The following is a 24,991-nucleotide window of genomic DNA, read 5'->3' on the forward strand; positions in this document are numbered from 1 at the left end:
GAAATTATTTTGAGAGTTTGTTTTAAAGTCGCTAATACAGAAAATGTATGGTATCTCATTTGAATAATTTTGGGCCTTTTTCATCATGCGATAGATCAGAAAAAACTCTAGTCCATTTTATTACATTTAAATTTTTATGGTTTTTGCCCTTGGCATTGTATGTAATTATCTAGCTAAATCGCAATGTAGGTAGTAATTAATTTACAGTGTGAATTGATTTCTAGGCAGTATTTTTCTATCCTTGGGTGGATCCAGGATTTTTTCTGGGGGGAGGCACCAGGGCCTTGCAGCAAACGTACTTCTCATATTTAAACAACATACAACAATTTCTGTACGAAATATCCTCTTTTGTGAGTACGAAAGTTTAGAGTATGAAATTAAACGATTGAGACTCCGTAATGCACAAGACGAAATGAACGTAATGATAACAGCATTAAACATCTTGTCTATATTTTTAGCGTCTGGGGGAGAGGGGGTAACGTGCCCCTGTCTCACCCCCTCCTAAATCCGGCTATGGCTCTATATCAAAAGACGCTGAGTTTCAGTCCAGTAATTATAACCTTGTAGAAGTTCAGCATGCATGTTTTTTCCCATTTTTCTATCGTAAATCTTAAGCTTTCTTCCACCTTCCTTTCGCCTTACGGTTAGTATAAAATAGTGCATTAGGCGTGTTCTTAAATATATCGCCTGCAGGCCTTTCTTCCGCTGTCCTTGTTTGTTTCACTGCACAAATCCTTCAGTGCCGGTTGTCCAGCGCGGTTAGCATCCCAGTCTCGTCAATTCCCTGTGGGTTACCCTTTCTTCGCCTATCAGGGCCCTAGAGCTCCGTTGGACCCCACTTTTAATTAAGGGTCACCGCCAATAGGGTCTCGGTCACTGCCCTTCTCCCGGCCGACTTATTCGGCCCTGTTTGCGTGGGCGGGCTCTTAGAACCGCAAGGCTAATTCGCTGCCGCCCTCTCAGATTGGTCGGACTCCCTCCGTTAGATGGCATCCTGATCCAATCCTTTTTAAAATCATTTTAATTCCTCCTTAAAGGGCGGTAAATTTATCGGATTCTATAACTTTTCATATTCCTTACTGCAGTCTTATCTTTACCCTAATCTTAGTGAAAATGTGACTTAGGGCTCTTCTTCGTGGTGGGAACCGTGAAATTATTAATTTTTCATCATGAATTGACGTAGATAACAGTTCTTCTTGCCCGGGTATTGAACCGCTGGCCTTTTGGATTTCGGGAATTAAGAATCTGGATATCACCGTGGTCTGCTCAGGAGCTCGGATATCCAAAGATCCGCCCAAACGTGATTTTTTCTTTAGCAATCACCGCCATTAAGGTTGCAGCTTTGAAATACATCACGAATTATTCTTTATTTTGGGGGGTATAGCAAGTGTTTGCATAAGGAAGGGAATAGAAAGGGAATACATTTGACAGCCGGAGAGCAGGTAAGATTTTTTAAAAATGTTTATTTCTTATTCAGTGTATTTATCTCTCAGAGACTCGCAGAAGTCGCATCTCGCGCAGGCGCATCGAGGACAAGATAAAAAGCTTATAATCGGGCTCTCATTTTTATCGCATCATAAAGCTGCCCTTTGTCCTTTTTCGTATATTTTTTGCTCGTAGTACTTCAGTATTCGTAGATTATAAATTTCATTTAGCTATAAAACAGATATTATGTTCTGCTGTCGCTGGTGTGTTATGGTCACTGTTCCTAATTAATAGTAGTACTTCAGTATTCGTAGATTATAAATTTCATTTTGCTATAAAACAGATATTATGTTCTGCTGTCGCTGGTGTGTTATGGTCTCTGTTCCTAATTAATAGTGATAGAAAGAAAACTTTCTTCTCTGATATGCTTATTGAGTTATTAAGAAACTTATGCTGCCATTTAAGTTTAAAAAGAAAACCTTAGTTACATGGAAATGGCGCGACGGCCCACTCAAATAGGTGTGAAAGTGAGTAAAAAGTAAAGTTTTTTATAAGAAAGAAGGGAAAAAATAGAATTGAAATTATACTTTCCCTCTGCTGTTATTACGATTTTTAACCTCAGTGTATGTCATATATGGTTGTCATAGATTTTGTCAGTAACGTGAGCCAAAAGTATTTCTTTTGAATCGTGCAGTCGCGATCCTTAACTTCACGATTCACTCCATAAATCGACTCCACCATCCTTTCCCTTCGCCTCCTAGGCAGGAAAGGCGCCATCTGTTGTGGGGGAGACTCGTGGAAGGTATTCTTAATTCCCCTGGGGAAAGTGCGAACCTTGGAGGAGTCTGTGGTTTCAGGATGTGGATGGGAATGCGGAGTGCGAGGAAAGAGTGCGAAGGGGTTCTAGTGGTAACGCGATGGCTTTCTGTGGCCTGGCTGGTGGTTTTGCGCTCCGGTAGTCCCAGTAAGCGCTTCAGCACCCCTTTTCTTTGTCTCGCCTTGTTACGCACGCCTGCTCTCAGTGGAAGCTCATGGTTACCTTTGGATTATTCGTTAGATCACGTATAAACCAGGTTAAGGTGCGTTGTTGGGCAAATTATTGGTCCCATCATTAATTTTTTTCATTAGGATCTTGCCTCTGACATCACACGCGTAACCCGAAATAAGCAGCTTAAAACCAGAAATAAACAGCTAAAAAGTTTGGGGGTTCTTCCGTCTTCAAAAGGTTAAAATTTAAAGGATTGTGACGTCCTTTTTTAATGAATAAATTTAAATGTTTTTCCACAGATATTTTTATGAAAACACTATCATGGTGTCGACGAATAAACGTCATCTTCTGGTCAACCATCGTGTCATGGTCGTGTTTTAATAAAAGAAAAATTCTGTGGAAAAACAAAGTTTAATTTATTCATTCAAAATGGTCAGCAAATTCCACAAAGTAAGGCTGGAAACCACCAGCGTCAGAGTGACATCATTGATCTGGATTGATGCTGGGACCTACTACCTAAATGGTTTTGTGTCTTCAGTGGCGTATCTGTGGACGCATATGATCGAAGCTACACATGATATCCTACCAATCTCATCAAGAGTGTGTGGTATGGGACGAGTTTTCACCAGCATACACAACTATACACTCTTAAATTTTTTGAAGATATTTTTGAACGGTTGCTTGTATATTTGACTGATGTCTCGTGGAAACCTTGTATGCGTCCCGCCATGTATGCATAGAACTACAGAAAGAGACTTGTAGCAATATACGACAAAAAGACAAAACTCGTAAAAGACAAAAAAATTGCGTGGCTTACACTTGACACAAATGTATTAAAGCGGGTATAAAGGGCAAAATTCAAAATGAAACACATGCCGTCAATAACCTCATTGAGAATGGAGATTTGATGGGTTTAAAAAGCCACCGAATTATCTTTATGCATTCGATGGGAGATTGACGTCAAAAACTATCCGTTCTGCGTTCTATTTTTCACTCATATTCCTTTATTCCATAATGTTATGGTACTTAAAGAATATACCGGCAGAGGCTCACTGTTTCTATAGAAAGTACCTGTTTATGAATACCAATATGTAATTAACTCCTTGAAGTGCACTTAGTTACCTTGCTCGCAAACCAACCGAACTAGCTGTGTTCATTATATCCATTACATTCATCATGAATTTTTACTCATATTTCATTAACCATCATCATGAATTTTTCATGACTAAAGACTTCCATTTATTTTTTTTATTTTTTTGGGATGGTGTGGTTATCGATCTTTAAATGATTTAAAGCCGGGTAAATATATTCAGAATTCTTTATTCTTTTGAATATTGCAATTTTCAGAGTTAAATAGTATTGTACAGATAGTGGAATCGGAATTTGTGCCTTTATCTTGTATTATATAACATAATGGCATTGATGTAGAAAAACCGTAGAAACAACTTCATTTCTATAGTGAAAAACCGTGTCTTACCTTATAAAAATTTCCCCTCTTGGTCCGTAGCCAGTTAGCTTGATAAAATACTTGCTACACGTTTTAGGAGCGATTTTGTTACAGGACTATCGGGGATGCTTCAATCCGGCTCAGTCCATTGAAATGTTAGGCTCAGTTCTTTCGAGAAGGAATCAGTTTTCCTGTAGCAGCTGCGTGCGCGGGTTACACGAGGCGTTGACCACGTCCACGTCGGGAAATTTTTATGAAGTAAGGGATTATGGGAGATGCGGGGAGAGTTGCAGCGAGGTGGCACTGGGAAATGAAACGGACCTTCCAGTTGGAGGAGTAGCAGCTCCCATGATGAAATGTATGAATAAGTTATTTTTATGCGTCGTTGAGCCTGCCCGGGTGTGTGGATCATGGAAATGTGGCTTATTATTATTAACGGGCTGTAACTGAGAGCGCTTTTTGGAAATTGTTCGTAAATAATTTTAGAAATAGCTACTGTACCAAATTGCAGCCGAAAAAGCTGCTCCATCTGAAGATGGTATCACAAAAATAAGTGCGGAAGCCTCAATGTGTTATTTTTTCGTATCTTAGCAGCTTTCCAACCCGTGTAACCCCTCTAGCGTTTGATCTATTTGAGCTCTGCATGCATGATTAGAGATCGCAAGCTTTTTCAGTCAATAATATGAATATAATATGAATGATGACTCATAGGCTTTGATAGCGGTCTAAACCTTGTACTGCCAAAAATAACAAGCCAAACCTGGCGCCGAACTCGTGTAGATTTTATCTGTCGCATACGTTTTGTGCAAACCTTTGATTTTATCTGTATTTACTGTTTGTAGTCCTTATAGTTGCTGCGTTTGTAATATTTTATATTTACCTATCTTGTCAGAAATGTTTTTGCCCTTTCTTAATTTTTTTTCGGATATGACCGGCTAATGATAGAAACTAGAGCCATGTTATTTAAAATGTGTATTGAATATATTGTCTAAAATGGGTGTTTGTTTATGAACGTTAGATATCTTTGAATGTCTTTTGAAAGTCTAGAGCATAATTTACTTTCTTTTTTACGTTAATTTGATGTTAACGAACACAGTTTGGTCTCAATTTGACTGAAATTGACCTCGTAAGCTAAGAGCAAGATGGGGAATGAAGACTTACGGAGCAGTCAAGCAGTAATTATGAGTCGCAGAATGATGTATGACTGACGCCAATGTTCAGTACTTATGCATTCATTTTTTACAATAAGAAGTAGTCCTCGTATCTTTTATTTTAGGCCAACTTGAGAAATTCTGATTACGATTAAGAGAAAACATCACATTGTGTGTATAGCATGAACTGGTTCGGTATATTAAGTATTTGGGAGTATTTCTATAATAGATCTCAGAAACTTGCTGAGAGCCGCCATCCATGTGCAGGGCGCTTTTTAACTCTGAGCTCAACGCAGTACTTAGTAAGCTATTTTGGTAGTTTTGACAGGGATATTTTTCCGTTTTTACCTCATAGCTTTTGGTCCGATGTTATCTTGTTGTAAACTTCTCTATCGTTTATCATTTTCTCATGCTAAATTTTTTCCCTCGCCAGTAAGTATCGAAGAGTGTAAAAATCTCTCTAAGTTTTAGTGGGGAAGTTTATATTAATTTTTAATTAATATAATCAATCATTATTATGGTGCTATGTAGACGGTGGTTAATTTTTTCACCACCTATGGTGGTTTTTTCATCATGGATGAAAATAATTGGCATTAAAATTATTTATGTGTGCATTTGATATGATGGGTGAATAAACGGTATTCAATTATTGATTTTCAGCACTATCCCACTAGACTCATTTCAGGGATTCACGAATACGCTTGCTGTGCCTAATCAGCTTTTTTATTTGAAAACTGTCTGAAATGGAAGATTATATTGTGAAAAAGCGCCACTTGTAAGCACGTTCTAACCGAATGTTCAGGGATCGCTCCTTGAAATCTGTACATGTAGGGATGTTAGCATCGTTTGAACTACTCATGATTCATAGATTGTATTTATGTAATGTTTCTGTTACGATCGCTGCCATTTTGCCTCTTTAATCACTTTATCAGTATGCGAAATTAATTTTCTCTATTCGTGTAAGAAATATTGCTTTTCTATTTCGACTGCACTTCTTAATTTTATTCCCAATTTAAAGGGAATTAATAATTAAGGGCAGATTAAAATCTATAATCCGGAATAAGGTGATGTGTGATGGTGAATATAAAGCGTGACAGGGGGGCATGGAGTCGATCTATCTTCCCGTTACGATGGGGATCGAGATATTTTCTCCCCTATCCTAGGATGTGTGGGAGAAGGTTAGGGTTGCATACAGACCCTCCCCACCAGGGTATACATTAGAATGGGATGCGCAGGATATGGAAAGGGCTGTTGTAGAGCCGGAATGGGCGGAACCGTCAAGTGTTGAGTAGAAAATAAACCAATTCACGGTGTCACCGCCGCTGTCTGGGAATTTTAAAAGGTCAGAGGTCGCGGACGCTGTATCTGCGGACGCCCCCGGCGAAATTCATGGGTTATGTGCCCGCCTTCCCTTCCTGCCTGGGGAGCTCGTACCTCGAGGCCGGTTAATGGGGAAAAATCAGCGTTAAATTAGCCGTGAACTTGAAATCTGCGTAACGACTTTCGAGGGGTAATGAAAAAACATTAGCGCCAACACTCGGCTCGTGATGAATTAATGACAAGTGCTCCGCGTTCGTTCCCTTTAATAATGACTCCACAGCGCCGTGATTGAAGTTTTGATATTTTGTTTCCTTGTCGTTATCGCACATAATGCTCCTGTGATGATCGCGATAATTGACTTCGAAAAATCCATAAGACCCACTTTTGAATTCCTTCTTCGAAAACTTAATTCCAACCTCATTTAAGTAAATTCTATCGAATTATAGGCTTTTCTTCAGCTTCAAGCATTCCGATATATATTTTGATGAGCTACGTTGCTGAGGAAATACAGATGAAAATCCTCGTTAGTTACATGCTGTAGGATTGTTGAATGGATGATTTTGTTATTTCCCATTAGTCAGCTAATTCTGATATCAAAATTCATGCGAATAGAAAATGATCATGTACTCTCTTGACAATCATCTATTTTTGTCGGTTGCTTTCAGTTGTCGACAGTTTCTGGGTAGTTTTGCTGGCCCTTCTAAACAGCAGTTGTTCTTGATCTCGCGTATAAAAAAATTCACTATTTGACGTTTTTCAAATCTCGATAATCGGCAATCATAAAAAATACAGTATCCTCTACATACTGCAATCCACGTGTGAAGAATTGATTCCATCAATGTAGAAGACAAAGTTTTCTATCTATAAAGGCCGTTTTACACGGGGCACGGAATTGCGCAGGTTAGAGCTGCATTAATTTCTAAAATGGCGTGGAATTGCGCGAATGCATGAACGAAATTAGAACGGGCTATTTTGCCGTCTCGCATCCACGCATTCTCGCTATGTTCTAGCAATTCGCCGCTTTACACGACGTAATTTTGATTGCGCCTTCGCACGTACGTCAGATTGCGCAATTCCGTCTACCGTGTAAAACGGCCTTAAGAATGTTTTGATTTATGAATTAAAAACTTCGAAATATTCCACAGCTAATAAATTACGTTATGAGCCACACCACTCACGAAACTGGAGCACTGGTTAGTGCAGCTACTGTCTAATGGCTAGCAGAAAAGTGCGGAGTTTTGCGTGGAAATGACTCATACCAATGTTTTGTTTATGCCTGCTTGTTGTTCCGATCGTAGTTGCATGAGGTTCCGAGCGTTCGAGGTCGGAGTAGTCCCTTGTAAGTTTCGTAAGGGATATTTTACTTAGAGTTTAACTAAATTAAAATTATTGCGTAATTAATACTTATTATGCCATTGCTTTCCCAAAGGATCTTTCTTTGACGCAAGATCCACTACAGTTCTCCATCTTCTCCTATTTTTCGGTATATCACTTTTTCACCCTATACGTCCATTACCAGTACCAGATCTGTAAGGCTGCAAGTAATATCTGGTCAGTTTATCTAATGGTCTGTTTCTGATCGATAGAGTATCACTGCCCACACGTGTATTTTAGATGCTGTTTCTTTGTCCGTATTCAAGTGCTCTTCAAGCAGAGTATCGGGCTTCTTGTCATGGATGCCGTCTTAGATTGGGCTGCACGACGCTTTATATGGATGTTACATAGTGTTTATGCACTTTATGGTATTCCACTAAGCAATAGCTGATTCTGTATTGTAAGGTTTGATTTTGTATTCAAAGGTTAATTGGTCTAATATTATTACTTATACCACTTTTTTTTAATAAAGCGACCCGGATGTAAATGAATAATTATCATCATAATGCTTTAATTGTTAACTATCTATTTAGTTTATTCAATAGCTAAGAATTTACGGAAGATGATGATGACTATTCAACGAAACCCGGGTCGCTTTATTTAAAAAAGAAGAAGTATTAGCAATAATATTCCTCCATTCGAAAACTCAAAATGAAATACCACATAGTTAAACATGAGTTAGTGAATTTTATTTTCTTCGTAGACCTTCGATCTACCCACATACTGTCCCACCATTTATCCCCGGTCGTGGATGCCATTATTCTTCGCCCCACCGCTGGGCGTGGGAAAAGAAATGGCTCGTCCGCGCCCATAAATGTTGATGCTTGCGTCGGATTCGATGACTGCGTTGTAGCCATCCGTTAATTTTCTGCGGTGATCCCTCTAACGTTAACGTCACACATCGCTCCAAGCTTGTTCATGGTGTCGCGTCACGGAAAAACGATCTAGTAATGGAGATGAATAATGTGCGTTGGCTACAGTCTTTTTATTCTGTGCATTTTTCATAGAATAAAAGTTGTTATGAATTACGCAAGTTTAATTTATATGTTTGTTTGTTGTACCTTGACAAACCTCTAAGTCGATAAATATTTTTTCTTTATACCTATTCGATTATTTTTCGATTTATGGAGTCTGTGTTTTGAGTGCCACGCTAAAGAATTTATTACCTTAAAATATTTATTTTTACCTCATGAAAGCACTGACCTACATGTCATGACTCACAGTAATTTCTGGTTTTGTGAGTGACGCTTTAAGGATTATATTAAACTGTATTTATATCCAGGCCTTGCTTTTCATTGCTTTTTTGTGTGTATTTTTTCTTGTATAATTTCCTTTACTTTTATTCGCTTTTATCGTACTGAGTTCTGCAGAGTATTTCGACTAGTCTCTATTTCTGGCCTTTATTAGTACAGTTTACGCTTTTTAAGGGGTTTACTTTTTTTATTTTAGTTTACTTTTCCATTCATCTTATCAATTTCATAGTTAACTCGAGAATGGGGCCTGCTATCTCTTACCATTTTAATTTTCCCGTCTATATGAGAAGCCATGGTTGAATTCAGTAGCTCAATGGATCTCGTTTTGATTTTTGTCTTGTTTTCTACTACAACTCACTTTCTTTTACTTTTTTAAATGTGTCTGATACTCTAACTTCTTTCAATCTGCATTATTTCAGTAGCCATTCTTCGTTATTAAAATTTTTAAGAGTCTTGACATTATATCCACGAGCTAGCTTCAAAGCTATTTTTATTCTCAGTGATTATTGGCTTACTGAGTCCTGTCTGACCGAGTCTTGATTTGTGTAACCATTTATGTGTTACTGCATTTTGTGTGGAACGGTTTGGATTTAAAATTGGCTGCCAATGATATTGAAGCTAGTGACAGAGAGAAATGATGAGAGAGAAAATAGCGGTGTTCGTGACATCAAATCGAAATTATGCCTATGCGTGTTGAAACGTCATAATTTTTGTAAACATGAACTAATCTGTGTGAATGGGAAGCGGTAATCTTCGCCGATAGCCGATAAAAATTTTGGTAACTTGTGAGTTGGTAGTACATAGTTTCAACAAAATCTAAACCTAGTTCTTTAAATGTGACCAAGTGTCCAATCGTGTATGTTTACAGATATGTTGTCAATGTACGTGTTTATGTTGATTTAATGTGCTAATATTTTAAATAATGTTTGGGCATACTCATGAAATATTATTTTTTGTCCTTTTCAGGTGAGTTTGGATGGCGTGACGTAACTAATGCCGTGTCCAACGTGACGGTGTTCAGTCGTGAGTATATCACTCCATGAAAAGGTGAAAACGTTACTTTTATGATTATAGAAGGATTTTTTGTATCAATTATCGTTTATGGAAGTTATAGTTTTGTAATTCACGCAAGTTACAGTTTCTATTTAAAAGTTACAATTTTATCAGAATGCAAACAATTTTCATGATTGCAAATGCTTTTTAATGAGCTACACGAAAACGAGATCCAGGAGTATTTGTGAATCAATGTATTAATATTTGTGCATATTACTATATCTCGTCTCGTGGGCATTTATTGCAGTTGTTCCTGCAGTGGTCGCCAACTCAAGATAGCTAAGAAATTAGTGTCTCTCGTTACATTTGTTGGATTATCTTCTTCTGGCCTGCCAGCTTTAGCTATTGCTAACACGTAATTATTTTAGAACGATAATTAACGAGGAAATCGTCATAACATTTCTTAGAAAAGAAAATTTAGCATGTAATTTATTGCTCAAAATCGATTTATTTTGCTCTAGAAGATGAAAGTATAAGTAATAAACTTAAATAATTACCAAAAATGTTCCTACAGTTAAAAAATATCAATTTGTGTAGTTAATGATTTTGAGAACTTTTCAGGTTGCGAGAATAAATAAATCTTAGAAAAACTTGAAACGTGAAGTTTTCCGTTTAAATAAAAAGCATTATAACCCTCTAACTTACAACCTCCAGTCGCTTATATGTGAGTTTTTCAGCATGTTTGGTGTAACACTCTGAAATTTCAGCTGATTTCATGTAAACTGTATGTGAAGCGTTTGAGTGTTTGTTTTCCAGTAATGAAATGAGAAATATAAATGATATACACCAGACTTATAAGTGCACGAGATTGAGGGAATTATTGGATTAAAGCCATCCAAAGTTTAACAATATCGTTGTCAGGTTTTATGTTTAATTGCCTCTAATGTGGCATCACTTACGAAAAGAACAAATATTGTTTTTCATCGCCTAAGAAGCAAGGAGGAATATTTTCAAAGGCTTGAGATACCATATGCGAAAAATTAGGAATAATCTCTGGTTTTTTTTAGGCATGAAATTGAGCTCAAATTCCAATCAAGGCTCACTATTAAGCTTCGCTTTGTATTAATTTGTATCATTTTGAACTCAATATTTTTCAGATCCCCTTTCCCACACAAGAAACGATTGGATCAAAACTAAAAGAATGGGTTTATCTTTAAATTCGGTTGTTTTTAATGATTTTCACAAGCTTTCTTTTTTTCGCTGCATAATATTGTTCAATATTTCAAATCATTTTAGTTCCATATTTTGATGCTGCTTTTCAAAATCGTGAATTATAGCTCATTCTGTAAGATTCCTATCATACTATAACTCGTGTCAATAACTGGAATCTTTGGCGGTGTAGACTTTCGTGTCTCACTAGACGCTGAAATGGTTGTTGAGTTTCTACGATATGAATGTGACTGAGACCGGCCTTAATTGCCACTTCACTGCATATTTTATTGGAAATAGTGTCCGTGGGACATAATGGTGTTTATTAATGCATTGACGGGGCAGAGGAGCTAATTGCATGGAATTTCGGGCTTCCCGTCCTGGTCAAAAGGTATCCCATGGGGGTGGAACTTTCTCCTCGGAAGCCCAACCTTTTGTCCCTGTATCGCATGGTGACGCCCTCTAGTCCCTGTGGAGGGTAACATTCAGGCAGCGAATAACTGATGTGCCCCTGGAAAAGGCATGGCAGTTAGTGGGTGAGTTGGAGCAGAATGTGAACTCAAATGATGGTTGACCTTTGCAATGCGTCCTCATAAACCATTTTTCTTCGGTCTCTATGACCAACTCATCATTTCCCGAACGGCTTTGGTGTTTATTCCATAATTAGCTTCGGGAGTTGTGCTCGTTGGAACTTTTAGTGAACTTCAATCTGATAATTTCTGCATTTTATTTTTATGAAATATAATATTTCACCGCCATTTGATACTTTTAATTTCGTTGTTGCTTTGGTAAAATCGTTGTAATAAGACCATTTGCTTTAACATTAGCGTCTCTAACTTTTATTTTTCATAAATAGAAATATTTTTTATGTGATCGTCCCAAACGTCGGTCTGCCTTGTTGATTCTCCCGTTTTAAATTGCCGTACTAGTCAAAATATTTTCTTTTTTCCGTTCTTCCTTATTTATTTAAAAGTCACATATTTAGTCTTTGGACCCATAGTGTTGATGCGATGAAAGTATGAAGACACTTTTCTTCATCAACTGCTACCGCCAATTGTCAGGGATAAGTGTAAAAGGGAATTATTCAAGAGAATATGCTACTTCCAGATTAAATCAGCTTTGATTTCTCAGTCGAAACGTGGTCATCACTGCTTATTTCGAAACTTTTGTGGTACTCATATTTGATGAAAGCGAGTACTGAGGGGCGATGGAATACGGAAAAATGTAATCAAAGGATGGATGTTTGGTAAGTGAGGACTGTGGAGTGTGGAGGAAGAGAAATTAGGTTATGGATAGAAATAAGTGCTACAAACCGTATGCTGGACAGAAGAAATAAATTAAAATCGACGGTTAAGGGATTTGAATTTTGTGAAACTCCACTTACAGTGAAATTTGAACTTACTGGGCATTTCACAGAACTATTAATGCACCTGATTTGAATAGTGGTCTATGAAAGTGAAATGTAAATTTTTTGTAATTTTTTTACCCGCTAATATTTTATTTTCACCAGAAAAATGTAAGTCAACATCTGCCCCCTTCCATTTTACCCTTTTTACCCCATTTTCTTAGAGATAACAGGTTAGTATGGTGGCCAGGGTGTTAATTTCACATCCCGTGGGCCCGGGTTCAAATCCTAGCTATGAATGAGATTTTTTACTGGCCGTCTGACCGCTGCTTCACATCTCAAGTGCAGCACTCAGTCCGTCGGATGGGATGTTAATCCGTAAACCCCTTGCCCTCTTTGGTCAATAATCGGATAATTCCGACGCCGAGCTTCTCTCTACCCATCCGTTATTACCCTTTCCTGTCAGCGAAAATGACCGGAACTGTCGGTCGCCTCCTCGAAATACCATACCCTACCTATATAAAATATTTTTTTATAACATATCCTCAGTTTAATCTGCCCGCCTACCGCAGATACGACCAGATTCTACTCCCCGACGTTATCCTCACTGTCTCTTCTCCTCAAATACCCCCCTCCCTCGTTTTTATACTTAAATCTTTCATATAATTTCTAATATTTCGTTTTAATTCAACTGATGATGTGGACATTTCCGCGTAACTAGTCGTGTGCATTAATATTTCTGTGAAAAAATTACTAAGTTTACCTGTTTTTGTGAAAGACTATGGGTATTGGGATGCTGAGTAGTAGACATAAAGGCTAAAGTATTCCATATTATCCTACGTCAACTGGTGGATATCGTGTAATATGAAGTGCTGGTTGTGCATGCGCGGGAAATGTGTGAAAAACATTATTTACTTTTTTATGACTTTATGTGAAAAGATGCACCACAGACGTACAGGTACACCAAGCGTCATACAGGCCAAAATAATACGTCCCATATGAGCACATTTATTTATTTAATTATTCAAAAACTTCTGATTTGGCCTTTCAATTGAATATAAAACTAATGAAGTGCAGCTTTAGCAAATGTTAATTATTAAGAAACCAAATAAAAAGTAGAAAAATATAGATTCAGTAGAAGACGGCCTTTCGAAGCTGGCTCTTGAATAATCCGAAGAGCGTTGAGAGGTCCAGGAAAGGGTTGATAGACGAAATGGTGTTGAACAAATTATGCGTATGAGCGAAGACAAGGAACCAGTATCTGAACAATCCGTGAGTGCAGTGGAACTCTGCGGATAAGAACTATGGACCATTGGAAAATCTGGTTAGAGAAAAAAAAAGCCGTCGAGAACTAGTGTTGGCTGCGGTTGCTGAAGATCAACTGGACGGGGATTGATGAATAATTGGTGAAGAAAGGGAACTGCGGAGCGCTATCCTTGAGAGGAGAACCCAGTAGATGTCGTAAGACGAGGTTACTACTTGAGAAATATAATGGAGGGACATTTACGAGGTAAAATTGTTGGAGGTAGGTCGAGAGATAAAAATATACTGGGAGCAGATAAAGAAGGCCACAAGGAAGACAAATATCAAGGAACTGAACGAACTGCTTTGGGAAATGGAAAAGTGGAGGGCTACACCACGGCTATCGTAGGGTTATGAGACTATGAATGAATGTCCCGAATGTGAGGAAAACGACGTTTATTGGTTGATCCGTATAAACTAAGCTCTAATACTGTTTATTTTAATATTAATAACATCTGTCTGTCTTAATTAGTGAGTGCCTCATACGTCATGAGCTTCAAGCTAGTCCTTTTCGGTGAGTTTTAGATCAAGAAAGAGGGGGAAAAAAACCTTTACTGAGGACTGAGGAATTCGTGGTTTCTTAAATTTCAAAGTTTAGAAGTTTCAGAAGTAGGTAAAGCTGTGAGGTTTAAGGGTGAGGTATTGAACAGCGAGCTGCTGGAAAGAGAAACAAATAGCAGGATATGTCATTGTCTCTGCAGTTCCAGCATCAAAGCGCCGCGCTGCGAAATTATGAATGACGCGTGCGTAGCCCCCACATTTCTCCTTATACACGGGTAAACTTCCTTGCTCATATTTTACCTAGGAGTGATAACTTTTTCCCTCGGTTGTTGAAGCTACAAAAAAAGAAATGATATGGATATCGCGATGGGTGTTATCAGTCGTTTGCAGAAGTGAAATTCAAGTTAATTTGTAGATTATATTTTGAATTCCAGAAGTCAAAAAGGTGAAGATTAAAATAAGCGATTTAACGGTGATCCAATTTTGTGATTGATTGTGACTTTATTTAGCCTACTTGGGCGGTGAAATGTTACAAGGATTAAACGTGCATTGGTTGATAGTGACAATTGCTTAGAGAAAGAAAGCTCTTTAAAGTAAAAACGTACCAAAGCAGTATCATGTCTGGATCCGAGCAAAATTCTTAAAAATCTGTGCCGTGTTAAACGGATATATATTCTTGTCTTGTGGTTACAGTATCTGCTAACCACATGACCGCTCTGGAGACAGACCGCGCAGGTATCCAGTTCAAAATATTTGTATCCCAGGTGGATAAAGTACTGCTCACGGACTTCATTAGGGATACGGGTGGACTGGACTTACGACTTACAGGTCACGCGAGCAATCTTAGCAGACGAGAGGACTTTAAGGATACTTGGGCAGCTATTTAAATTATCCTACTTTTCTCTCACGGTAATGCAGTTGTTGGGAGTGGGTTATCTGTGAACGATGACACGTTTGTTTAGAACCTATAGAAAGATCTTATAGCTCTGAGAAGAGTTTGAAATGGAATTTTTCATGAACGAGGCGAGACGTCTGTGGAAGTTGATTGAGAATTCATCATATATGCGCGTGGGGCTTATGCCAAGTACTAAGATGCGCTTCAGAACGGAGAGGAGGAAAGGAAGAAAATGAACTAGAACGTTGAAAGCAGAAAGTCAAGGCCTGAATGAAAATAGAGAGTAGTTAGAAATTAATAAGTAGAAATTAATAAGATAAAGAAATAAAAACCTTCGCTTTATTTTAGTGCAATTGTCGTATGCTACCTGAATAATCAACTTCTAGTCATTTAATTTTAGATAGCAATATTTCACAAAAAGTTCCTTAAATGTTTAATTAGTTCAATTTGACCTTTCAAGTTAAAGGGTCGATTGAAAGGTGTAGTTATATTATATTTATGTTCATTATCTCCAATTTTTTAAATTACTAGTTCTAATCAGAATATTTTTCATAAAAATAAAATCAAATCTTGATTGTTGAGAAGTGTGTTATTTCTGCTATCACTGCGTTCTGCATTTCACTGCACTTCGGGACGCATTGAAAACTTTTAGGAAGCAATTTCAGAGAATATAATGCAGAAAACCGCTAGAGATAACACAGGATAAAGACAGGAAAATTATAGAAAAAAAACTGTGACCACCCTGTCATCAGCGCTCAACATAGCTGTTGTGTAACTACTAAAGCTTATGAAAAAACAAGTGTTTCATTCCATATTTTCATTTTCGCTCTGATCGAGATATCCAACCCAATTTTTGTATTTTAGACTGCAGTCAAAAGCGATTCTTGAAAAGGTGGAGTCTTTTCCTGGAAAATGCTATTTTTTAATACCATCTACCGGATAAGATTACCTCAGTCGTTTCAGGAGCATCCTCCAGACGTATTTTAAAGGTGAAGTCGCAGCGTGTTTTATTTAATAAATTTCATATTTTTAATTCGGATTGCTGCATAATATAATGGCTGCATGTATTGTAGCAAATTAAAAGCATAAAATTTCGACTGAAAACATGGAAATGTTCATAAATATTAGCTTCTTGTATCACGTGATTTAGTCTCATCTTATGGGTTGAGGTTGGTGAGTTGGTATCGCGAGAGAATAAATGTCTGCATTATAAGATTAGATTCCAGATATAAACATTTCAAAACTTCTTTTGACGTCTTTGAAAAAATGCAAATGGCTATAGACATTTGTGAAAGTAGTTTTCGCATTATTTTCCATTGGCCAAGTGTTTGGTCTGTTTTGCAGTAATCGGTGACTGTCCTATGCAAACATTTTGGGATGCCCTCTTATTGTTATTGCTGCGTCGTATAAAATGCCTGCACAGGTATTCAACGTATTCATTGTAATCAGGTATTCATTGTATTGAAAATCCTGTGAAAAATTACTCAGCATGTACAAGGACTTTTTTTCAATCTCCGATCGCTCATCAAAAACACCATACAGGCGACAGAAGGGTACAGCGCTAATGGGGCAATTACACGTCCTCCGTACCTCACCCTCAAGTAATTTCTGACTGTCATTTGTTAGTTTAAGGTTAGTAGCAATCTCGTTAACTACATTGCTCAAATTGATTCTCCCGCCCTGTGTGCACTGCGGAGAGTTTCAGGCCACTCGCCGAATGGCTTCAGCATTGATATGTCTTGACCTTAATGCCGATGAAAGAGGATTTTTTAATGCTCTTTGGCTGGAGTGTGAAATATTACGTCCATTCCCATTCAAAACAAAAGAAGATGCATGCTGACTTCTGGAAGTGTTCTGATCCATGACAACGTCCGTCATCTCAGCGCTGATGCAGACCAACTGCTCATTGTACAATTTCAATGGGACATTTTTTATCACCCGCCGTGCAATGTCGACATAGTGCCGTGTGACTTCTATCCTTACGCTGAAATGAAGAAGTGGGTAGGAGGGAAGCGTTTTCAAACGGGCGATGAGCTCCAGGTAAAAGGAAAAGTTCATAGGAAGTCACTGGTGGCAACACCCTATGAAGAAGGTATAGAAAAGGTTGTCCACAGGCACGACCAGTTCCTCAATCGCCGAGGCTATTCCATTGAAAAGACACCACAAGTGTGCTCAATATTTTAGCAATGAAATAATTTTTAATCGATCACATCGTCTTCTGTTCATGACCCATTGGAGGTTGAAAAATAACGGCCCTCGTACATTAAGCCAGGTGGTAGCAGAACTCTTGAGTCATTCTATGCTTAAGCTCTTATTTCGCAAAAACTTAAGCTCAAATAATAAAGTTAGGGATGAATACGTTCCGATTTTTTTCGATTTCAATTCTGATTCGTTCGAATCGATTAGCGATTCCATCGATTATTATTCGTACTAACAAGTGGAGTATTGATTTGACATTAGCATAGCTGTCATTAAAATTTAAGAAATGAATGGAATAAAATAACAAAGAGAATTTAATGGCCGAAAAGGTATATTTATTAAAAATAGCAAATTATTGTTATTTAAGTAATATATCCTCAGTGTTGTAAATAAAATGATCAACGCTTTATCTGTTTCAGACATAAGTGGTTAACTTAGTAATGTACAGGGAACAATGGCTTGGGTGTGGCGGACTTTATGCCTGAAGCTTATAATCCATTTTCAAAATATTTATCTTTCTGGAACCGGAGGAATCGGAATCGACTTTATGCTATCGATTCTCGATTTGGATTCCGTGCCCGATAATGGGTGGAATAGAGAATTGAAATTTGGAATCGACACATGCCCAAATAAAATTATTACTTAATCCACGCTTTAATACCATTTTTGAAAACACCACGGTTGAATCCCTAGAGAAAGAATTTTCTCGATTCAAGCGAAGCTCTTAGAGAGATGCTGCGTGGATTTAACGTTATCACTTTCGTCGAGCGTCGTTCAAGATCCATTTGTGAAACCTTATCTTCGTCCCCGGTTCAGGGATCAATCCCACACCGCTGCTTCTGGGAGGTTCTCACGTAGTCTTATAAGGAGGAAAATCTCTTGAACGCTTTTTTCATCTTCTCCTAACCCCTTCGCCCACAGCCGCAAGCGAATGGGGGATTTTGGCGACAATCTCTTGTGCCACCTCATCTTTTCATCGGTGTTCCGAGTTGATCCAAATCTTTCCCGTTTGCGCTCCTGCGTTCTGTCGATCGTGAAAACTCTCTTGGATAGGTTAGGTCATCTGCGCTTCGCTAGATGTCCCTCCTATTCGGGAGCACGAGCTCATCATTCTTAGCTGTTTCAGTATGGTCTCTTTCATGTATCGACTCGTGGATAAAGTCGATCATTCGCTGCTTCGTTGTTGAGCTCTATTTTGTGTGGTTAGCTATCTTCTGCTTGTGTACCGATTCAGTATGATAAGCATGTAAATATTTTCATCAATTTTTAAAAACTTAATCATTTTGTTTAATTTAAAACAAAGTTGACGCCCAATCTTCCCGTTCAATATTCTCAAGAAAAAACAATCTAGAATGAAAATTAACATCTAGGTTTTTGCTTTCCTGGGAAAAGCTGAGTGATTTTTCTCTCAGTCTTGAAGTCTTATAATGCACCTTTGTAAATTCATTGCGAATGATTTTTAGCGCTGTGGTTTTCAAACGTGAGAAAGGCGTCGATGAGTGAAAACATGATACAGAAGCCATTGAATTTGCGCGATTTTCTCTATACACAGGTGATCTTCTGCTGAAATTGATTCGTTCTTTTTTTTACCTCCATTAATTATGACTGTATAACACGTGCCGCGTGCAAAGACATTTTTCCGGAAATTTTTGCGAGGTTAGTAGTGATATAATTAATAACTTAAAGAATCGCGAAGAATTAATTTTTCCAAAGAAATCTGTGCATGTCAGCGGAGAATTCCGGAGAAGAGCCGCAGAGTCCAGAATTTTCCTCGAATCTCGGAGGAAGTGCATTAATAACACATTAACACAAAATGTCAGGGACCAAAATTTAATGAACACCAGATTAAGAAGAATTGAGCAGGAAAATGCATGGGTCAAGGCCTTGAATAATCTGAATATATCCCAAGAAAGGGGTGCTGCGGAAATATTTCTAAGCGGGAAATAAATTTTTCGAAACCGATCTTTAGTTTTAATTACGAGCAAGTAATGAGTAAGTGCTAAGAAGAGTGGGAGAAAGGAGAATTCTTCTAGAAACCTCAAGGAGAAGATGAGAAAACTTAGTTGGACGCATTGCAATGCATGATGGCCTCATGAAAGCAATCTTAAAAGGACAAGTGGTTGTGAAGTAGAGCAATGGACGGCCCCGAATGAGATTCGTAGGACGGGTTATAAAGAATGCGAAAGAGAAGAACTACGTTGCTCTGAAAAGGCTGAGGATAGGAGAGCGGAATGGAGAGCGGCGTCAAACCAATTTTAGGATTACTGACTAATGATGGGCTAAGTAGAGGAGCACATGAAATCGATTGATTCGGCTTTTACTTTGTGTAAATCCATGTTGAAATGAAAGTACACAACCCTGGTAACTTTTCACTGGAAAGTTATTTATTGGTACGACGTGTTTCGACGCTGAGAGGTCATTCTCAAGTACCTTGACTTGAGAACGTACTTGAGAATGACGCCTCAGCGTCGAAACGCGTCGCACCAATAAATAATTTTCCAGTGAAAAGTTACCCGGGTTGTGTATTTTCAGAGGAGCACATAGTATAAACCGGAGAGGTGCCTGAATAAAATTTTTGTTTCTTTTCAAATCAAAAGGAACAAGGTATTTAGTTTCGCTTGGGGAATTGCGGCGCCTATCTGTAATATAGTGATCGTTTTTCTCCTTCCAAAATTCCTGATACCCATTATTTTCCTTCTAGTTCGCCCGTCCATGCATCTTATCGTAAAGTGTGGTAAAATTTAGGTTTAGGAGACTATAGATAAACTCTGTACGACGTTTAGCTGCCTTGTTTCGTTTTAGATGTGCATTTCTTGTTCGGACCATTAGTGGTACGTTCAAGTGTTTCAACGTATTTACCTAACGTTGTCCAAGAAATTTCATCCCTAGTGGTAGGCTACGCCCAACTCGCATATGCCTTGCGTGGTAGTTTAAGATTAGGAGTCCTCCAGGTTCCATTCATTATGACTAGAGATACGTGAAAATCGCACTTTCATTTTTATTTTATCGCACTTTCAATAACAGTTTATCGCATTTTTTTTAGCGTCTATTTTTTTATTTTCTTAATAAGGTAGATGACGATAAAATGTAGTGAAACACAGTTATATGACAAAATACAGAATATTTTAAATAATTATGTTGTAGAACAATAATAAATTAAGGAATAAGATATATAGTGGCGGAGGTGTAGCTTGCCCGCGCCCACTTGTAGTCCCAGCCAACTAGCAGCTGGCCAGTCGCTCACATGATTTAAGCGGTGAGTGTCGGCGGAGCATTTAAACTGCGCTCGGCACAAAATGTACGAATTTTGCCGTCGAAAACGCAAATTTGCGTAAAAATATCGTAAAAGTCCATTCATCGCATCTATGTCGCATTTATCGCATTTGCGATTTTCACGCATCTCTAATTATGACGCATAACTCCGAGGAGCGTTAGATATAATACATATCTGATATGCTTTTCCCCTTGTCGTAATTTAGGTTTTCTTAACTGTACGAAGTTTAAACGCTCCTACCTTGGAGTGTTTCCACGAAGTCAAGACCCGCTTAAATTGCTAGCATGACAAGTTGTTACCATGGTTACGTTTTCGCGAGTTTCTTTGGTTATGTATTACTTGCAGTTAACTTATTGAGCGAAAACGGCCTTTTTGAGTGAAGTTATCGCCGTCTCACCACCGGGTGAGAAATTTTAGCTCTACTAACGTTTTGCGACTCCGACTATTCACCCAATTTTAACCCATATCCGCCCAGAAAAATTTCTGCTAGCGACTGTGAAGATATTAATGTACGTCTTTCTGCTCTTATGTTCGTCTATATTTATGTAGTCAAATACATTGGTGATGCATCTATTTGTTTCTTCAGAATGACCGGTAGCCAAACAGCTACACCGATTGTGAACGAGGTCTGAATCTAATATTGTGCAACTTCTTCGAGTGACCTTGATGAAAATGCCGAATATTTTTTTGCTTATTTATTTAAGTAATTACGTACAGCATTTATGCAAATTTACAGTGATGCGGTAACTAACATGAAATTTGAACGTAAACACAATCCAAACAAAGAGTAGAGGCAAAGGATAGTGAAGAACAAAAATACAAGACACGTGGAAAGGGAGGTGAAAAAGGAGATTTATTTATTCGCCGGAAAAGGGACATGGCGAGATTGTAAAATGAGTTCAATGTCAGAAAAAACGGATCAGGGAAAGCATATTTTTGAATGAAGGACAGTTAAAATAATCCATACAATGTCGTCTCCTGTTTACTTTTGTGATAATTGTAAATAATATACTGACAGAAGGCGTCCATGTTGAATTTCCGTTTTGCATTCGCAACTTTCCGTCAATAGGCTTATTTTGATCAGCTTCAAAAATAAACGAATTAGTGGATTAAATTTGTGCAAGTTTTTCCTGCATACTTGTGACATTTGACCACAAAAAGGAGTGCAGGTTTTCTTCGAGAGCTTAAAATGCTCAGAATGGAAAGATGTAGACATGATTACGGTGAGCGGAAATAGTTAAAAGTTTAGCCTAGGTTTGAGTTACAAGTTCAAAAAAAGCTTCCTTGAGAAAGGTAATGAGTCAGAACGGCGAAACGTCGACTGAACTTAAATTTCTCAAATGGTGGCGAGCCCGAGACAATTTCACTTTATTTAATCTCCGGGAATGTAAAAATCATGCATCAAATGGCATTCATGTTTATGTTTTTATACCATTGTAATGCTTGACTTGTTTTCTTTTTCAGTCCTTGGAGAGTACCCGGCGTATGCTGTCACTATGCGAGGAGGTAAGTTTCCTCTGTCCTGCTCTGGAAGCCCTCCCATGGTAGTGGCAATGTGCTAGCCCTAGGGGGCCTGCCCCATGGGTGGCCCCCAGGGTTGCACATTACAAGGGTTGAACGAAATCCTCGTTAGCCCCCTCAAATTTCTTTACCTTAACATAAATATTTCTCCCTCCAACTACCTCACTCCCTTTCTTTTGCATAAAAGACACTTCCCTCCCTCTCTCCATAAAAATTGAATCCCTTTTTAAGGCTAAAGAAAACTAAAAAAATAACTACTAACTACCAACCCTCTTTTTCTGTTTGAGACGTAAAAAGAATTAATATTGGATGAGGTATGTGTATGATTCCCCACGCCCTCTGTACCGCTATTACTACTACTAATCTTGTCACCCTTGTTTGCTGCGAAATGCACTGACGCTCTCACCCTGTTCACCACTTGCCCGCTGTCGACTCAGTGGGCCCCATTGTCCTCACTCTTGTCCTTCACTATTGTCATCCCCCTCACGCTAATGACGCGTGTTTACTCAGAAAGTGTGCTGGACTGCTGTCTCACTCTACCATTCCTAAGGGAACCCCCCCGCACGAAGCACCCATATCGTAAATACACCCGCGTCTCCCCTCTCTACAGATCTAAATCCTCCAGCGAAACTCCCCGCCTTCAAAAATAATCATAGGCGTTATTTAGGGAATAATCTAGCGGACTACCCTGGTGGAATACTTTTACGGTGTCACCCGCAAGTGAACATTAAGTGGGAATATTTCACAGAGGAAAAAATATTTTCCTTGGCTGAGATTCGAACCCGAATCTTCCGAATTCGCTGTCGGTAGAGGTTCTGCCACTTGCACCTACGAGGCTTTTTCCTTCTGCGTAATTGGCAGATCCGTGTTCAAATCCCGGCCCTGTCTTCAACAATAACCATAGGCGTTATTTAGGGAATAAGCGCGCCTAGCGGGTGGAGTACCTCTACGGTATCATTCGCAAGTACTCATAAAATGCGAAAATTCCACAGAGGAAAAGTTATTTGCCTTAAAGATCGCAAGATTTCCAAGCGAATACTATTGATGATATCTTCTCGGGTTTGGTACCGGGTTAGGATATTTAAGGCCAACGTTTCGATGAGAAACTCGCTCCTTCATCGTCATCAGGGCTAAGGTAGACTTAGAGTTAGTGTTAGTCCCGATGATGATGAGGAAGTTTCTTTCGAAATGTTGGCCTTAAACAGCCTTACCGGGTGCAAAGATTTCATCAATATTATTAGCCCCTTCTAATATTCGAACCCGGATCTCCCGGGTATCCTGCCTCTTGCACCTCAAGGCTTTTTACTCCAGCGTATCTGGGAGATCCGGGTTCTAATCCCGGCCAGGGCGAATGATACATCATTTGAGGAATTTTCGAATCATATACGTATTTAAGATTTTTTCGCATGGTTTACATGGGATGTTATGAGCGTCGACCCCTATAATTTTATTTCCTTTTATGAGTGGTTATAAAGATCGTGTGCAAATGAATATTTATTAATATTTTAAAATCATTTTTTCTGTGATTTTGAAATCACAGCTTTTTAGGATTTTAGTTTACATTTACTAGATTTTTTAGGTTTTCAAGGCCTATTTTTCGTCCCTTAGAGATCATCCACTATACACCTGTCATAATAATCCTCGTAAATTAGATAAAGCAATTTCGTCGCTAGTTTTTTAATAGAATAATTGATCCGGATATTCCGAAACAGTGCAAGTCCAATCAGCAGTTTTGAGACCTGCTACAAAGTACGTTAAATCGTTGTGGATGAATCGTTCTATACCGATAAAATATTTGATTTTTCGACAAAATGATTTTCTATAGGATCATGTGATATTTTTGATAATTATACTGTCAGAAAAATCGTGACAACATCTTCAATTTTTGTCTGCATATTCAATTTAAAATATACATATGAAAATACCAATTTGTGCCATGTGAAAATTAATTGGTACAATGAGAGTCATTCAAGGCATACTAATTTTTACATCTGACCCAAGTTGAACAGTTATTCAGAGGTAAAAGACTGCTGAATTATTCTAACTTACATTCCACCATTTGAAAATAGAGTATATTCTTTTTAAACTTTCATGCTTTAATTTATGGAAATTCAGTTTCATATTTTCATTGCTGAGCCAAGCTAGGTTCGTGACGTCGCTTCATCGTGAAAAAGACCCTTTTAGTATCAAACTCTTGTCCCATGTACATTGTACACAATTTTTTTGCACAATGCGCTACAGTTGAACGATATCTAGAACCTTAGTAACACTTCTCCTGTCAGAAAAAAATTTTCAGGCGTTTTTTGTGCATCGTCAATGCTACCTAAGCTTTAAATTTTTCATTTTCCCATTAAGAGATATTTTCTTCGTGCAATATTAACTTTTCATTGAAAATGTCGAAGCAACAGTTCTTTAAACCAAAAATATGTTATTAAAACTGTTCGTCCTGTATTCATGCCAAGTCTTACACATCTGTCTATCTCTCCCGTTGCACTATGCAAACACTACCTCACTCGTATCACCTATCGCATTACGGTCAAAGTCGTGCTTCTGTGTGGAAATATTTATTCAGCGTAGCCACCGCCCGTATAAACAGCACAAAACTAAAGCTAAATCATCGCACGCTTTGCTTTTCATGTTATTCACTCGACGCACTTGTGTAATTTTTATTGCTTTACCAACGTTGTGAATGACGAAAGTCGATGTCTAGAGTTAAATATCGCCATCTTTATGTCGATGCCGATATTGCCATCTTAATGCCGTGACCTTCTCTCACGAAGCGAATGGTTTTTTT

At 38.2% G+C, this 24,991-nt stretch overlaps 1 protein-coding gene across 7 annotated transcripts in view; it reads left to right on the top strand.

Moving 5' to 3' along the window:
- Nucleotides 1–24,991, top strand: part of LOC124168311 (synaptosomal-associated protein 25) — a 460,832-nt gene that overhangs the window by 393,722 nt on the left and 42,119 nt on the right. For all 7 annotated transcript variants that reach the window (XM_046546473.1, XM_046546472.1, XM_046546470.1 and 4 more), the window contains one exon: nt 22,141–22,182. In XM_046546473.1, the coding sequence (XP_046402429.1) occupies nt 22,141–22,182 (42 nt within the window). The remainder of the gene's footprint in view (nt 1–22,140; nt 22,183–24,991) is intronic.

Source organism: Ischnura elegans, chromosome 11, assembly GCF_921293095.1.
Source record: "Ischnura elegans chromosome 11, ioIscEleg1.1, whole genome shotgun sequence".
Classification (NCBI taxonomy): domain Eukaryota; kingdom Metazoa; phylum Arthropoda; class Insecta; order Odonata; family Coenagrionidae; genus Ischnura; species Ischnura elegans.